General features: G+C 56.2%; 2 protein-coding genes and 1 long non-coding RNA gene across 6 annotated transcripts in view; 2 read left to right on the forward strand and 1 right to left on the reverse strand.

Annotated features, from left to right (window-relative positions):
* The window catches only part of TRAPPC3 (trafficking protein particle complex subunit 3), a 14,430-nt gene extending 13,140 nt beyond the window's left edge, over positions 1-1,290 (forward strand). Inside the window, exon 5 of the mRNA XM_043461918.1 lies at positions 629-1,290. Coding sequence (XP_043317853.1) covers positions 629-664 — 36 coding nt within the window. The 3' untranslated portion in view covers positions 665-1,290. The remainder of the gene's footprint in view (positions 1-628) is intronic.
* The window catches only part of LOC122437228, a 19,760-nt gene extending 9,101 nt beyond the window's left edge, over positions 1-10,659 (reverse strand). The window contains exons 1-2 of the long non-coding RNA XR_006268196.1: positions 10,560-10,659; positions 10,387-10,475 (exon numbers count right to left, since the gene is read on the reverse strand). This is a non-coding gene — a long non-coding RNA (uncharacterized LOC122437228). The remainder of the gene's footprint in view (positions 1-10,386; positions 10,476-10,559) is intronic.
* Positions 5,708-16,551, forward strand: part of COL8A2 (collagen type VIII alpha 2 chain) — a 24,326-nt gene continuing 13,482 nt past the window's right edge. Inside the window, exons 1-2 of one of the 4 annotated variants that reach the window (XM_043461914.1) lie at positions 5,714-5,862; positions 13,757-13,801. The gene's annotated coding sequence lies outside the window, so the exon portion shown is untranslated. Of the gene's footprint in view, positions 5,977-13,756; positions 13,802-16,551 lie in introns of all 4 variants that reach the window. The other 3 variants (XM_043461915.1, XM_043461912.1, XM_043461913.1) reach the window with 3 other exon arrangements.

A 16,551-nucleotide genomic window follows, 5' to 3' on the forward strand; every position in this document is an offset into this window, starting at 1 on the left:
CTTTTACCAATCCCCAGCCTTTGATGTAGGGCCAGGTCTGACCCCAGGACGGCTGCTGGCCACTGCCAGGGGAGCTGTGGGATGCAACGCATTCCTGGGGGCAATTTGCGCTTCTGGCAGAAGGAGAGGAAAGTTTCTACTGTGGGGAAGGGGGTGGAGAGAGGGCGCTGCAGCAGAGTTGAGGGGGTGGGTGCTGTGAGGAATAAGGGAGGGAGTCAAGGCGCAGGGTAGCCCTCCTGACTCAACCTGGCTCACTCAGCCTGTGAGCTCGAGGCGTCTTCCAGGAAGGCTTCTCTGATGGACCCAAAACAGGTGAGGAGCAGTACTGTCACCCCCCACCACACAGGTATAGTCCCCGGAGATGCTGAGAGAAACAGCTGCTTGTCCCTCCTGGCTCTGGAGGCCTGGGCCATCAGTCACGGGGGCATCTAGGACCGAGCCAGGCTGGAGGAGGGCTGGGAAGATGGCGTGATGAGCATGACAGCGTGTGAGTAAGTGCAGACCAACGTTATTCATAGCAACAGCTAATATTTATCGCAGAGTGACCCTGCCAGTGCTAGTCTAAGCACTTCACATGCATCTCTCCTTGAGCACTCACAATACTCCTATCACTATTCCCATTTTGCAGATAAGAAAACCGAGATACACAGCTAATACATACTAGATTCAGGACTTGAACCAAAACAGCCCAGTATTGGACACCAAGCTCTTCTCCAGTATATTCTGGGTTGCATATGTGTGTTTTTGTATTTCACTGGGTGACTGTTTGCCTGTGTTCCTTGAGGAGTGTGTCTGTTATGTGAATTCTTTCATTTAATGAAAATGTAGCCCCGAGTTGAGGGCTGGAGCTTTTATCCATGGGGAAGCAGCTGAAGGCATGTATGGTGATGGGGAGGACAGGTTGAAAATGTAGAGCCAAGGGTGAGCCCCAGCTCTGCAACTTATTGGTTATGTGACTCTGGACAAAGAATTGGAATTCTGAGCCTCAGTTTTTTCATCTGGAAAACAGGAACAATAATGCCTCCCTTGCTGACTGTTTTGAGGATAAAACAAAATGAAGTATGTGTGTTTCCTGGCCTAGGCTGAGTGTTCCCTAATTGGCAGTTATGATGAACATGATATTTGGGGGAATTATCTTACAGAATTGCTATGTGTGGATTCATGAGTGTCTGCAGATGGTAATTTTGCAAAATCAGGGTCATGCCTCTATTGTTCATGGCTGTATCCCCAAGTGTCTAGCATTATTTTCAGCACAAAGCAGGTACTCAATACATTTTTATTCACTGTTGACTAAGTGTAAGAATGGAGTAAGGAGGGCCCATAGAGAGAGGGTGGGTGGGCAGTGTGAGCTCAGCGCAAAACGAAAATGCAGAGCCCCTGGTTCAGAAAAGATGACCCAAAAGAGCCTTAAACCAAGCCCTTCCGAGCTGCAGGCCCATGGGGCCAGCCCCGGCCTCCCCTTGCCTTTGAGCATCCCATCCAGCCCCCAGCCCTCCCCCAGCCCAGCTGGGAGGGAGTATAAGGAGACTCCACCCAGGCCTGTGCTTCCCTGGCTGCCTGAGGATTGCTCAGTGTCAGCAGGCCAGGAAGGGGCTCAGTGACCTGCAGACCTCTCCCCCAGGGAGCCCCTCCTGAGCCAGGCCATTCCTGAGAGCAGCCCTCTTGCCCTCCATCCGTCTAGGAGCTTACCCCCCACCCCAAACCACCAACCAGGCCTCTGGGTGGTCTGGGCACATGTGGTCACATTTAGATGTTGATTGAATCAAAATTGTTATAAGATTAGAATATTTAAGGTAACTTCAATTTCCACAGCATTACTGGGATTTTTGAGGATGGGGCTGAGAGGTCCCCGGGGGTGGAAGTGAGGAGAATGGTGGGGGCTGCAGGAGGGGTCTTCATTACCCTAGTTCTGTAAGAGAGGCCTCTGGTGGCTGAAAAGAAAGAAGGTCTCAAGAGAGGGCAGGGCTTCCCGGGAATTGTAGAACCAAGAGTCCAGTCCCCTAGGGAGTGGGGTGGGCATGAGGGTGTGCAGAATCACCAAGGCCCTGGGAGAGTAGGGACAGTTACCAATACCCACCCCCTCCCCGGATGACTTGCACACCCCAGGCCACACATCTGTGCGAACCTTTCCCTCTCTCCCCTCAGTTTGCCTGGCAGATGGAAGGGGTGGCAAGAGGAAGATTCCATTCAGGCCCTCCCCAGGCTCCAACCTAGAGTGGTTGGAGCCCAGAGAGTTTTCTTACTGACTTACCAAGATAGAAATCTAGAAGGAATGGGAGAATCACGGTGACAGTAATAACAATTGCTAACATTAATTAAGTCATTACTATGTGCCAGGCTTGGGTTAAGCCTTTTATATTCACTGTTTCTAAGAGGCCCGATAGCACGGTGGGAAAAAGGAGAGACTGGGGAGCCAGCCTGCATAAAACCACTTCCCAGCTCACCCACTTCCTAGCCATGTGACCATGGGTGAGTCAGGTAACCCCTCTGTGCCTCTATTTTCCCATCTACAAAGTGGGGACAATACTCTTATCCATCTCAAAAGATTGGTGTGAGGATTCAACGAGTTAATCCATGAGAAGTGCTTAGAACAGTGTCTGGTATGGAGTAAGAGCCCCGCAAGGGTTAGCTGTTGTCATTAGGGACTATCATTATCCCCCTTTTAAAGAGGAGGAGTTTGAGGTTTGAAGAAATGAGGTCACTTGCCCACAGTCACAAAGAGGCAGAATTGCGATGCCAACCCAGGTCTGCGTGACTTCTCAGCTCGTGCTCTGAACGGGGCGGGGGAGGCCAGCATCGGCTCTGCCAGGGCTGTGCTAAGCAGGTTACGTGCCTTGTCTGGTTCATTTTAACCAACCATCACATTTCCTACCCCTACTCAGGCCTAGAACAGTCCTTGAATCCGTTCTGGCCTCGGATTCTTGTGGCTAAGGAAAATGAAGTCCAGAGACGGGCAGCAACTTGTCCAAGGCCACACAGCAGGCAACCACAGGCAGAGCTGACCCACTGGTATCTGGGCACCACAGACCAAGGTTGGAAGCCCCTGGCAGGTGGGATGGAGAACCGGCTGGGAGCCTGGCCTGGCTTAGCCCAGAGGTGAGCCTTGGCAGGAAAGTCTGCGACCTACGGCACACAGACACTCATTTCCTGCCTTGAAGTTTGCTGGGCCAAAAGCTGGTAGAACAGCAGGCGGCTATGGAGGGTCGTGGCAAGACTGTCTCAGTCTTGCTTGGGGGAGGCCCACCTTAAGGGTCCAGTGAAGACCAGGGACCACAGGACAACAGGACAGGGCCAGACTTGGCCTCCTAGGGCCGGCTGAAAGGCGCAGGAGCTGGAGCCCTCTCTTCCTGCAGAGCCTTCCGGACGGGGAGAAGAGAGAGGCTGGGGATGTATGAGGCACATAGAACCAGGCTGGCGGGGGGCTCAGGAAAGTTTAAGGGGTGAGTCAGGAGAATCAGGGATAGGATCACGTGGGGGACTAAGTGTGTATTGCAGCAACTGTGTGCGTGCAGCCCATGGGAACCCCTTCCCCAGCACAAGAGGCACTGGACTGCTTGCTTCACCAGCACCCCCATCACTGAACCACCTCCTCCCACCCACCCCAGAACAGCTCACCCTCAGAGCTAAAGACTCTAGGTGGATTAATGGATTTAATCCTCACAACAAGCCTATGAGAGCTTTTCAGATGAGGAAACTGAGGCTTCAGAGGTTAGGCAACTTGCTCAAGACACGCATTTGATGAGTGGTGGCTCTTGGACTTGAACCCAGGCAGCCTGACTCCGGAGTCCCTGCCGCTTAGCTCCCACCCCGCTCCCTGACCAGTCAGGCCCATGTGATCCCCACCAAGGGCCTGGTTTTCACACCAGCTTGGGGAAGGGCCGCAGCTCTCCACCCCAGCCAGTGTCCTCTTAGGTACCCTGCCAACCTGGCCCCCTCCCCTTTCCTTGGGCACTGCCCTAGCCTGGCTCCCCTGCAGTCTCTCTGGGCTGGCTCAGGCCAGGAGGCCAGGAGGCCAGGCCCAAAGACCCCTTGCAACCCAGCCCCACTCTGAGGGCTAGGATAGGAGTGGGCCCAGACTCTGGAGGTGGGTGAGGGTGAGAGGCCCCGTCTAGGAGTGGCGGGACTGGTGTGTACCTTGGCAGGGGGACAGCAAAGTGGGAGGCCCTTGGAGGGTAGGCGGTGGGAGAAGGAGGGGACCATGGAGGTGGGCCCAGACCTAGAGACAGACAGCCATAGGCCCTTCCTGCTCCTTTTCTGGACCTGTGGATGGTCTTTCCTACTTAGACCAGACAGACAGACATACACACCCCCTCACCCCAACATGCCTTTAAAACTCCTCCCTGCACTCGCTGCCTCTACTTCCTCCCCAATGACTACTCCTTTGGCCTCTGCCGCCTGACTCCTGTTCCTTCAAACCCAACCACCAGCCCCTGCCAGTCCCAAAGGACTGTGACATCTGACCCTGGGCCTCCCTGGCCTTCTAGAAACACCCTGCCTTTGCCTTCTGAGTCACTGCTCTCTTGGTTCCCCCCCAACTCCCAGTCCCACCTTCCAGGTCTCCATTGCAGACCTCTCTTCCTGCTGCATGTCCTCTTAATGTTAATGGTCCTGGCCTGAGCACTTCTTCTCTGAGCATCACTCCCCTGGCCTCAGTTACCATCTGTATACCACGGGCTCCTAACCTCTAGCTCAGAACTCTGCTGGATACATGGAAACCCAGAGGGGTGTGCAAGGAAGTGCATCCGGCCATCCTCCTTCCGAACCAGCAGCCCCCACTGCCCAACCAGAAACCTAGACTCTGTCCTCATTTCCAGGTCTAGGTCCTTTGCCCCACCTCCAAATCCTGCTTATTCCACTTCCTTGGGTCCTCTTACTGTTTCGTGGTTTGGTTTTGGGGAGCTGAATGCTGGGCATGTGGGATCTTGGTTCCTGAACAGTAGCCTTCTCCAGCGTCCCTGCCTCTGTTTTCCTCCGCAGAGAAGTCAGGGGACTCTTTCTAAAGCACAACTCTGACCACCTCACTGCACTGCTCCAGAACCTTCAGTGGCTCCCCATTTCCTTGAAGTGAAATCTAACCGACTTCTGCATGGCCTACAAGGTTCTACTGTGCGCCTCTGTGCGCGCGCACAGGCTCACTTCCCTAAACCCAGAATGAGCAGGTCACCAGCTCCCCTCCTCCCGCCACCCCGCTAAGTCCTGCCCCTCAGGCTAGGTCACCACTGCCAGGAAGCCTTCCGACAACTGCTCACGTATGGCCCACCATCCCTGTGCTGGGCTTCCCAGGTGGCACAAGAGACCATGATAGCTCTCTTGCCAAGGACAGAGGAGCCTGGTGGGCTCCAGTCCCTGGGGTCGCAAAGAGTGGGACATGACTGAGCGACAATCTCGGTGTTGCCCCTTCCCCGCGCTGAGCACACCATGCCCTCCTCGGCGCCAGGTCTGGGTCTGGGTCCCCCCTCGACGGGTGGCCCCAGAGGGCAGGGGGCCCCAGACAATGGCACAAGGTGCGTTGCATGAGGGGGCATGGGGGCCGCGCTGCCCGGGGTGTCGTGGGGTGGGGGCTTCCGGGTGGGTCCGGGAGGGAGGCGGCTGTCGAGGCCGGGCTGGGCGCGCGCTCTGCCGGGCGGGGTGCGGGCCTTGGCGGCGGCTGTGGAAAGAGGAGGGTGGAGGCCCCGCCCCGCCGCGCCCCTCCCGCCGCCCCGGCCCCCCCGCCGCCCGCCCACTCCGGCAGCCGCGAGGGGCGGCCGGCAGAGCGACGCGGAGCCCCGCCGGCGCGGACCCCGACGACGCCCCTGCCTGGAGCCCGCGCGCCCCGGGCCGCCCTCGAGGGCCAGGAGCGGCGCCCGGCGGCCGCCCCTGCAGGTAACCGGGAGGAGGCGGCGCGGCTGCCGGGCTTGGGGGCTCCGAGGGCAAGACCCGGCCTGCGCTTCTCCGGAGACTGTCGGGGACACCTGGGCCGGCGCCTAGGACTCCGGGGTGAGGACAGGCTGGGGGACTCGGGCCGGGGGTTGGCGCGGGCACGAGGGAGCCCCTCCTCCCTTCCTTCCCAGAAGCGGGGGCTCCAGCTTCAGACAGGCCCGGGTGGAATCCCTGGCCATGTGGCTCGGAGCAGTCATTTCACCTCCGGGAGTCTCTCTTCCCACCTGCGAAATGGGATGACAACGCTTCCATCGCAGGGTCAGGAGAAAGCAGGGGCCTTAGGACCACCCCCCACCCCTTGTAGACCCCAGGCTCTCCTCTCCCCATCTCTCTGCTGGTTCTAGCTAGCTGGCCACCTCCCGGTTTCCCGTTTTTTGTTTTTTTGTTTTTTTCCTGCTTCTGCCCCCAAGTCCCTCCTATTCTGGGTGTCCCAACAGCATCCCCCAAACCCGAGACTGGGGTTTTGAGGGCTGTCTCTGCCAGAGGCTCAGCACCTTGCTGCAGCTCAGATTTGAGACCCGCGGAGGGGTGAGGGGGGCTGGTGCCTGACTCAGAGGAGCTGGGGTCTGGGGGCCCCAGAACTGCCTCCCCAGTGTCTGTCCTGGGGCTGGAGACATAGCGACCATGGGATTCCCCTGGGGTTGGGGGGATGCGTGGGGAGACACTGTTCAGCCAGAGGAGCCTGGGAGTTACGGAGCTTTGAAGGGCAGACCCTTGGAGTTTGCTTGTTGTGTGTGTGCGTGTGTGAGCCTGTCGGTGTGTGCCTTTGTGGGGTGTGAGGGGGACAGCGCGTGTCTGCCGGTATGTCATTCGTGTGTGTGTGTAAGTGTGTGCTTACGTGAGGTCCTCGGTGTGTGTGAGAACGTGCTAGGCTTTTGACACAGAAATACCACTGACCTCCCTCAGGGGACCCTGGCAACCCGGAAGCCCTCCCTCCTGTCTGCGTCAGCGTCTCTTGCTAAGGTCTGTGCCCTTGTCTGGTGGTAGGGTTCACCCGCTCCTTGGAGCGCCCTTAGTGAAGGCAGCCTCCCAGGGAGCCGCCTTGGGTGTCTGGATGACCTGGGGGCGCTGGAGGGTTAGGCAGTCTGGGGTTCCTCTCGGGGGACTGACGCTCACTGCCCTGAGCAGATGGGGAACCCTCAGGGAGCCCACTGTAGATCCCAGAAGAGGAGACGCCGAGGGCAGCTCTGTGCGGGGAGTTGGTGGCCTTGGTCAGCACACAGCTGTCCCCACTGGCCTCCTGGGCTGCTGAACGCAGATAAGCCCTCGGACACTCAGTCACCCCAAAACAATCATGAGGACACACCACAGACATACTCACAGAGCCACGCACAGCTGCATGGCTACACTCCCTCCCATTGACAGTCACACACAATCACACACCAGAACGTCTCTACTGAAACATACCCCACGACAGATGCTGAAACGACAGACAGGCCCCACCTGGCCCAGCCAGATGTACTCAGACGGCATAGCACACATGCGTGTGCGCGCACACAGACGCAGACACACACTCTCTCAGTAGGGTCTCCCGCTCCAGTTTCACTCTGTCTGTCACAGTGAAAATGAGTTTCCACAAGAAGGGGGCAGGCAGATAGCCAACAGGGATGTCAGCCTGAGCACCCCACCTCCTCCCCTGCTCCGGGTCTGAGCCAGACTGAAGGCTGGTTGCCCTACTGGTCCCCCAGCCCGCTCCAGCCCCCCAGTGGCAGGCATGGGGCTCCCCTTGTAGGAGAGTGGGGCCTCAGATGAACCAGTCCCATCTGTGGCCTGAGGCATTTACAGAGGCGCAGCAGCCTCTCATATGGGGTGCAGCTGTGTCTCAGGGTGCCCACTGGGGTACGTGGGGGGAGGCACCTTGTAAGCCAAAGTGTGTGTGGAGGGGCCGTCAGGAGAGGCAGCGAAGAGGTGACTCTAGCTGGGGTTTTCAGGGAGAATGAGAACTTTGACAGGTGCAGGGGGAGGAAAGGGTAAATGAGGACATTCCAGTCAGAAGGGACAGCATGTGCGAAGGTGTGGAGGTGGGAAGCTGCAGAGTTCTCTCTGGGGGTGGTGAGTAGTTGCCGGCTCATAGCTCAGAGCTCACCTGGTAGGGGAGTGAGGTGGAGGGACTGACAACTACTTTGAGGTCAGGTTTCCCAGGACCTTGTTCAGAGAAAGGGTGTGAGCTGCAGAGTGGTGCAAATTGGGGATCACTCTGGTTGCTCTGGGGGGCAAGGAGGCCACTTAGGAGGCTGGACAAGAGTTTGAGGAGGAAGATGATGGAGGCTGAGGTGAGTGGTTGCCATGGGGATAAGAGGAAGCTATAGATGGAGAGGAATAAGGAGAGAGACTGGACAGGCCTCAGTGATGCTTGACTGTGGGGGTGAGGAGAGGGTGGGCCAGGAATCGTGCCCTGAGTGACTGTGGTCTGACCCCAGAGGAGGCAGATCAAGGGGAGATGTGGGTTTGAACTCCAGGGTCTGGTATGCTTAGGTGCAGGGGGCTGACTGTTGAGTATGGCCATGAGTCTGGGGGCTAGTTAGTGTCTGTGAGGCCTGAGTATGTATGTTTAGAAGCCTAAGTGGGTGTGTGAGGCCATATGTGTGCACATGTGTGCCCAGACATCAGCTAGGGAAGCCATGGTCCCCGAAAGGGCATTTCAGGCCTGCTGTATTCTGTGGGCATTTCGAGGGTGGTGGGATGTGGACAGCAGGTCTTAAGTGAAAGCAGCATGTGCAGTGAGGGGAAGAGCTGATCTTGGGACTCAGACTGGGGTTACTTTCCACGTGACTCTGAGCAAGGGTCTTCCCATTTCTGTGCCTCAGTTTCCTCATGTATAAAATGGGAATGCTAATGCTGATTTCCAGGGTCCTTTTGCCTACAGAGAGGTGAGGAGTAGTCCCAGGTCACACATGATCAGGGTGCAGAGCCAAGAACTTTCACCCAGACTTCTGATCAGAGTCTGTTACACCCCTCTGGTTGGATCCTGGGAAGGGACGGGGGAGGGCCTGGCCCTACGTCCATTCAGATTCTTGGAAAGTTCTGAACTGAGAGGTGACTGTCCCCATGCAGGCTGAGATTCTTGGCTCTTAGAGGGCAGAAGAAGCGGGTGGCAGCGGGTTACTGCCTCCTGGAGAGAGCCGTGCCAGCACTGCTGGCTCATCTCCTGGACGGGATTACAGAGACTCAGAGAGGAACTCGCCGAGGGTCACACAGCAGCCAGTGGCGGAATTGAGCCCTGAGGGATGGATGGGACCCTGGGTTCAGGCTTCGCTTCCCGCCGGAGGCTGTGCTCCCCTCACAGGGGCCATCCAGAACCTGGGATGGAGGGAACCTTGTCATTAGAGGTTCTCTAACTTCAATTCTTTCTGTCCCCTTGGGGGAGAGTAACAATAAAAGTTTACTGGGCAGCCACTATGTGCCAGGACCTGTGTTTGCATATCTCATTTAGTCCTTATTACACTGCTGCAAGGCAAAGGTCGGTAGCCCATTTGACAGAGGGAGAAGTGGAGGGCTCAGAGAGGCCCGTTACCTGGCCAAGCATCCCCCTTTGGAGTGTCAAGCTGGGATTCATTCCCAGGTTCATAAGGATGTACAGCTCATGTTCTTCCCCCGCTGACCTCCTAGGTTACCGCCCTCTCCAGGGCTCGGTTTGTGGGGGGAAGGGAATGGAAACTTAATTGTTTCTCATCGGTCCACTGTGTGCTAGGCACTGTCATACACAAGGTACTTTTTTGAGGGACAGGAAACGTGGGGAGCAGTAATCATGAGAAGGTCAGGCTGGAAGCGCGGCTAGGACAGTGAGGGCTGGCATGGTGTTTTCTGGTATCTCAGGATGCGTTGTGGGCCTGGTGGGCCCTGTGAGGGAGGGTGGTTTCTGGGAGAATGGGGTCGGGACCTCGGGTCTCAATTCTGCCACGGCAGTGAGCTTCCCCCTGGGTCTCCATAAGCCCATCCATGAGATGGGCCAGTAATGCCTCCTCGGATCTCCTTGGAGCCTGCGATGAGGAGCAGTGTCGCTTGTGTGTGGGGAGGGGTCCTTTCTCTTCTCCCAAACTGCCCCAGGAGGCCGACTCTTCGGTCGCCACCCCCCTGCAGCATCCACTGCCGTCGCTAACCAGAAGCTGTCTCCCGTCTAGCCTGCTTCCCTCCCACCGCGGCGGCTGCTGGCCACCACACAGCTCTGCGTGGGCCCTCCAGGCCACGCTCCCTCTGACAGGCGACCACGGCTCAGCTCGTGGCAAACATTCTTTTCATAGTTCCCGGAGCACAGCAAATCCGGCTGCTTAGCCAGGAATGCACAGCCCCCTCCTGCAGCAGCGGCAGGGGCTTGGGCAGAGGAGCCCCTGGGGGTCAGGCAGGAGGGGCTGAGGGGATGTGGAGGACCCCCCCACCCCCTGGCCCAAACCCAACACACGCACGCCTGCATGCACACTGGCCCTCAGCTCCAGGGAGCCGCGAGACTGTCATCATCTGTGAACTCACTGGGCTTGGGTCCCAATTCTGGCATCATTCACCACGGCCTGGCTGGCAGACTTGGGCGAGTGACTTGTCTCTAGCCTCCGGTTCTTCATCTGTGAAATAGGGTTTATAATTTAATCTCACCAGGGCTTTGGGGGAGGCCAGTCATGGCGATGAAGACGATGATAATAGCAAACCTATATTGAATGTTCCCTTATGCCCAGCACTGCTGGAAGTCGGCTACGTGAAATGAACGCCCTTCATCTTCTCCAGCGCTCTGTGAAGTAGGAATTGCTCCCATGTTATTGACGAAGAAGCTGAGGCACAAATGAATGAGGTCACTGCTAGTAAGAGGCAGGGCTGAGAGAGGAATGTGAGCAGCTGGGCTCCAGAGCGGTTCATACCCTGTCATGATTTTTTAAGCAGGACTCTCAGCGGAGGGCCAGCTCCCAGTAAGGGCTCAGAAAACGGATACTTCTCCCATGAGCCCTGCTCTGGGAGGAGTCGACTCTTCGCCTCCTGGCCATCAATCCGCACCTCTGTTTGGAAAGTTGGGATGGGGAAGCGGGCCTGGGGCCCTGGCCAGTGTCCTTAAGGAGCCTGAGCTCTCAGAAGATGGTGGGGGACAAGGGGGTGCAGACTGTCCCACCACCTCTGGTCTGGGATTTAGCTGGAGGCAGGCACTGTGCAAGGAGGCGACGTCGCCAGGGGAGGGGCTCAGGAGATTAGGGAAGGCAGCTGAGAGCGCAGGTTAAGAACAGAGTCCCGTTGAAGCAGGCTCAGGCCCTGCCCTGGCACACCCACCCGCCCCACTTTCCTATTTAGTAGGACTGAAGGAGCCTTAGTCAGTTGGAGTGGGCTCCTGAGGCCCGGGGTAGGAGCGGCCCACTCTGTCGCCAGCCCTGCTGGTCTCTCTTGCCATCTGGGTCGAGGCAGCACAGACGGGGGTGGAGGAGGAGTGGGGAGCATTACCATGGCGGCAGTCTCCAGGAAGCCCAAGTGAACCAGGGTTTGGCCATCTGAGGGCTGGCAAGCCCCGAGGTTCAGATCTTAGTCCTGGTGCTTCACCGTGGAGAATGGATGTCACCTCTCTGGGCCTCAACCCTCCTCCTCAAAAAAGCGATAGCAATTCCCGCCTTACAGGGTTACGGGAGACCATGGTAAAAATGCCTGGAACACGCCTAGTGTCTGGTGCATAAAGTGTGCTTGGGATTTTTATTTGTTGCTTTTTATTTTTTGGCCACACTGTGCATTTCATGGGTCTTAGTTCCCTGACCGTGAATGGAATCCATGGCACAGCAATGGAAGCACAGAGTCCTAACCACTGGACTGACAGGGAATTCCTTATACTTGGGATTTCTAGAGACCATTATTATTAAGGGCTAATGTGTGAAGGGCTTGGAGAACCAGCTTTAAGCTGCGCTTGGGGTCCTGAGGCTGATGCTGTTGTTCAGTTGCTAAGTCGTGTCTGACTCTGCGACCCCATGTCCTTCACTGTCTGCGGAGCTTGCTTAAATTCATGTCGTCGGTGATGCTGTCTAACCTTCTCATCCTTTGCCACCTCTTCTACTTTTGCCTTCAATCTTTCCCAGTATCAGGGTCTTTGATTCTGATATTCAAGGCATTTCTCAGGCTGACATCAGCCAGTTCTTCTCATCTCAAACCATCTGTATTTAGAGAGGTTAGGAGCCCAAGCTTTGGCACCAACAGCCTCGGCTCTACCCATCATAAGCTGTGTGACCTTTGGCCAATTACTTAACCTCTCTGTCCCTTGGTTTCCCACTCTGTAAAAAGGAAAGACAAAGAACATATACTTCATTGGGTTGGTCTGAGGACTCAATGAGACATTTCACAAGAAGAGCCAGAAGAGTCCCTGACACATAGTAGGTGCATAATAAGTGTCAGCTATGATTAGTTAGTTCATTTATTTAATTATTATTATTATTTTTTTAGTTCATTTATTTAATTATATTCACAACGTCCATGCCTCTATACCCTCACACATGCTGCTACTTTAGCCTGGACTAATTACCTTTCCCCACCACCACCCAGTTAAATCTATGTTCATCTTTCAAAAGCCCGGATCCAAAATAAGTCACTTCCTCTTCCTGAGCCTCATGGTGAGGATGGGGGACTGGGGCAGAGAAGCCAGGGTCAAGTTGGGCAGTGAGAACCTCCCACCCATGCTCCGTCAGCCAGGCTGGGCCCTCAGAGAGAGCAGCCTCATGACCCAGCTCTGGGGTCACGGTGTCAGAGTGGCACGGATGGGGGCAGGGCTCGGCTGAGCTGGAGAGAGGGCCTAGGAGCCGCTGGCTCCGGCAGCTGGCTGCCTATGCGGGGAGAGGACTGGGATGTCAGAGTTTCCATGGGAGCGGGCAGAGGCGAGCAAGCAGCTGGGGGAGAGAGTGACGCGGCCGGCAGGCCTCCCTGCCAGGTGGGCTGGCTAGGCATCCCCTCCCCATCCACCGGGATTCATGTCTGGGCTTGGACTACGGCCCCAGCTCTGCTGGGTGACCTGGACTAGGGCTTACGATAGTCAGGCATCATGGTTGATTGAGCCAGAAATGGGGACCTGGCCATCGAGGGCTGTAACCACATCATGTGCCCTGCTCAACAACCATCCATGGCTCCCCATTGCCTCACAGAGAAACGCAAGCATCGCATTTAAGGCTCTTCACCAAGTTGGCCCGGCCCTCTCAGCTCCTGCTCATCCTCTCAACCTCATGGCACTTCTGGACCTTCCCTGTATCTGCCAAGCAGCTTCCTACTGCCTGAAATTCCTTTTCTTACTTTGCCTGACTGTCAGACTCCTACTCACCCTTCAGAATCCAGCCCCTTCCCACATGAAGTCTTCTAGGGAAGCTCCAGGGAGGGCAGTATTCTCTGCTGTGTACTCCCATGACCCAGAGACCTTGGTCAACTGTGTGATGGCCACTTGTCTGATGCCTCTGGCTAGTTCAGGGCAGGGCAGGGCGCTGAGCCAGGAGCCATGGCCTAGCCTTGGGTTCCATACCCAGTAGGAGCTCCCCCAGGTAAAACCCGAGTCTATAGTAGGGACCACCCCAGCCTAGGGTCTGGCAGAGTGTAGGGACTTCTTCAGCCTGGATCCTGGCACACAGAAGGGGCTTTCTCAGCCTGGGCCCTAGGACAGGAAGAATCGCAGCAACTCAGGGCCAGGTCTCCTGTGGGCATTGCTGAGTGTGCATGGAATGAATGAAGTCAGTGGGGGAGCACACATCTTGGCTCCCTGAGAAGAGACTGAGGTTGGGGGCCAGTGTTCCAGCAGGGGCTCCTGGCAAAAAGCCCAGGGCAGGCCCTAGTGTGGCTGTGAGTTAGGGCAGGAGGCTTCCCCAGCTCCTGGCATCTTCCTCAGTTTCCCTCTTTCAATTCTCAGGCCTTGTCTCTGCTGGGACCTTCAGAGGCCCCTCCGACCTGAAAGGTAAGCTAGATTTGGGGGCAGGGGTTCTCCAGTATCCCAGGCTGAATGAGGCCTGTGCTTGCAGACCATCTGCCCTTGTTCTCCCCAGCTGCCTTGGAAGCCCCTTCCTGCCTCAGGGTGTCCTAGCGGGCAGCCCCTCTTGCAGGTGACCTCAGCTCCCTCCGGCCCAACTCGGAAGCAGCTTTTTCTCATTTGTCAACTATTTCGCCCCAGCTCCTTGGCGCGGCCGTGTTTGCTTGGCCTGCCTGGGTGCAGTGGCCTGGCCGTGCTCCTGCCGGGCCCCCTCCCTGCCCAGCCCAGCGTCTCCTGCCGACGCCGAAGCTGCCGCCACCACGCAGGGAAGCCGCGAAGGCCCAGGAATCTTGGCAGGCGTGTGGAGGCAGCGGGCGGCGGGTGGCGCTCCGGAAAAGGCTGCAAATGTGAACCAGAAGGCGGGGGTGGGGGGAGGGACAGGCGGCTGAGAAGGCGGGGCTCAGCCTAGGGCCTGGGGGTGCCTGTGTCTGGTGGCCCTCCAATGTTTGGTCTCACTCAAAAGTTCAAGGCCTCTTCTGGGAAGTGAGCAATGGCACTAGCTGAGGCCTGAGCCCCTGGCGAGGAAGGGCCAGTCCCCTGGCCACCTGCCTGAGGATACAAGACTGCCCTGGCTCCTGTCTGCTGCTGGGCTTCTTCTGGTTCATTTGCCCCCACCTGGCTGTTCCTACCTCCCTGGACATTCTGTTACCCCCAAGATGCCCCTCCCCAGGGTAGTGGTGGGCTGGCTAGCCTCAGAGACGAGCAAAGATTGGTGGCCCGGGAAGTGGACCTAGTCGCCTTCAGGGAGGGAGGTCAGCCCAAACCCCCTCCAGCCCAGAGCTGAGAAGGACTCTGGAAGAGCCACCAAGGAAAAAGGACCCTATGAGAAGCCATCTTGCAGGCTGGCAGGAGGTTGGAGGTGGAGTTGTCAGAGGCTAGGAGCTAGAGCACCCAGGCTGCAGACTGTACTGAGCACCTACTATGTGCTGAGCCCCAGCTAAGGATGAGATGGGTGTCGGGGAAGACAGGCCCTGGAGGAGGAGCTTTTCTGCCTGAGGGAGGCAGGGAAAACTGCTTGGAGGAGGAGGCATTTAACTGGGTCTTAAATGAGGAATGACATGTTTGCCTGGAGGAAGGAAATGGTAACCCACTCCAGTATTGTTGCTTGGGAAATCCCATGGACAGAAGAGCCTGGCAGGCTACAGTCCATGGGGTTGTAAGAGTCGGACATGACTTAGTGACCAAAACTACCACCACCTGGAGAAAGAAAGAAAGGGCAATTCAGGCAAACAGGATTGTGCAGGCAAAGGTGGGCAGTGGGTACAGGGAAACATCAAGAAGTTTGGGGTGTCTGGATTCAGGATGCTGGTTCTCCTCTTACCCCTAAACATGGGTGATTTCCCTAAGGGTGAGCCCATGGCCCTCATCCAGGCTGCAGCAATGCCACCAATGAAGCACTATTTTAATCTCCAGCTTATATCGCTCCCTCTCAAGTTTCAGACCCACAGGTTCTCTGCCTCTTAGATATTACGCATCCTAGAAGCCCCTCGGTCTTCTTTGCCCAGTCAATTTGGAATATTCCACCATCTCTTGCCTCTATGGGCATGTTGAACTCTGTTCTTAAAACCTCCTTCCAGTGCTGTTTTGCAGGTTGAGGTTCCCTGTGGTCTAAGGTCTTCTTCACCTGCAGGGGTGACGGGTGTTGGGACTCTTGGTGGAACTGAAACTCGGTTGTGTAGACAAGGTGGGCAGAGGGCGGCACTCCTGTCCTGCCATCAGTCTGGACTATAAGGTGTTCTCCAGGCAGCCCTGTTCCAGCCTAGCCGCCTCCCTCCATCCCCCAACTCTCAGATTCCAGGTAGCTCTTTTGCTTCGAAAGAGTCCTCATGCTTGCATATTTAAATTTGAGAGGTTCAGAGTCTCAGTGACCTGCAGGACAGTGAGGTCATGGGGACTGGACCCCGCAAGTCTCCACCCAGAACTTGTGGGGCTGCTCAGGGATCATGTAGGGAGGTCAGCCCCAGACCTGACGTTAGCATTAAGGCCACAAATGCTGGCCTTCTGGAGGCTCCCATCAAGTGACCAGCAGCTAGAGATTTCAGGAACTCTAAGAACCTAGGTATAAGGCACAAGAGAGCAGAGGAAGATAAACGGGGTGGGCAAATGGGATGGTGACACCTAGACAGGAGAGAGAGACCTCTGACGTCTCAGATACACAGGCCGGTGAGGATCTGGAGTCAGAGACACACGTGGCGGAAGGGTCTGTGTGGGCATGTCAATCACCCACATGGTTCCCACAACAAGCTGGTTCCCAACCTTCTCCTTACACACATGACCCTTAGACCTGGAGTGTGCCTCCCCACCAGCTGTGATCTCAGGAGTGTGCCAGCCTCACTATGATCTCGCCATCCTCTCTGCTTTCTTTATCCAAATTACCACTGAATCTAAAGTACAGTCAGCCCTCTGTATCCGGACGTTCCATGTCCATCTTCAAATTCGGCCAACTGTGAATCAAAAATACTTGAAAACCAATTCCCAAAATTTCCAAAAAGCAAAATTTAAGTTTACCTTGTATCCCAGCAACTACTTATATAGCATTTACATTGTATTCGGTATTATAAATGGTTTAAAGTATATGTGAGGATGTGCATAGGTTATATGCAGATACCACACCATTTTTTTTTTGATACCACACCATTTTTAAAAAATATTTATTTTTATTTATTTATTTGGCTGCT

The sequence above is a fragment of the Cervus canadensis genome, chromosome 2 (assembly GCF_019320065.1).
Source record: "Cervus canadensis isolate Bull #8, Minnesota chromosome 2, ASM1932006v1, whole genome shotgun sequence".
Classification (NCBI taxonomy): Eukaryota; Metazoa; Chordata; class Mammalia; order Artiodactyla; family Cervidae; genus Cervus; species Cervus canadensis.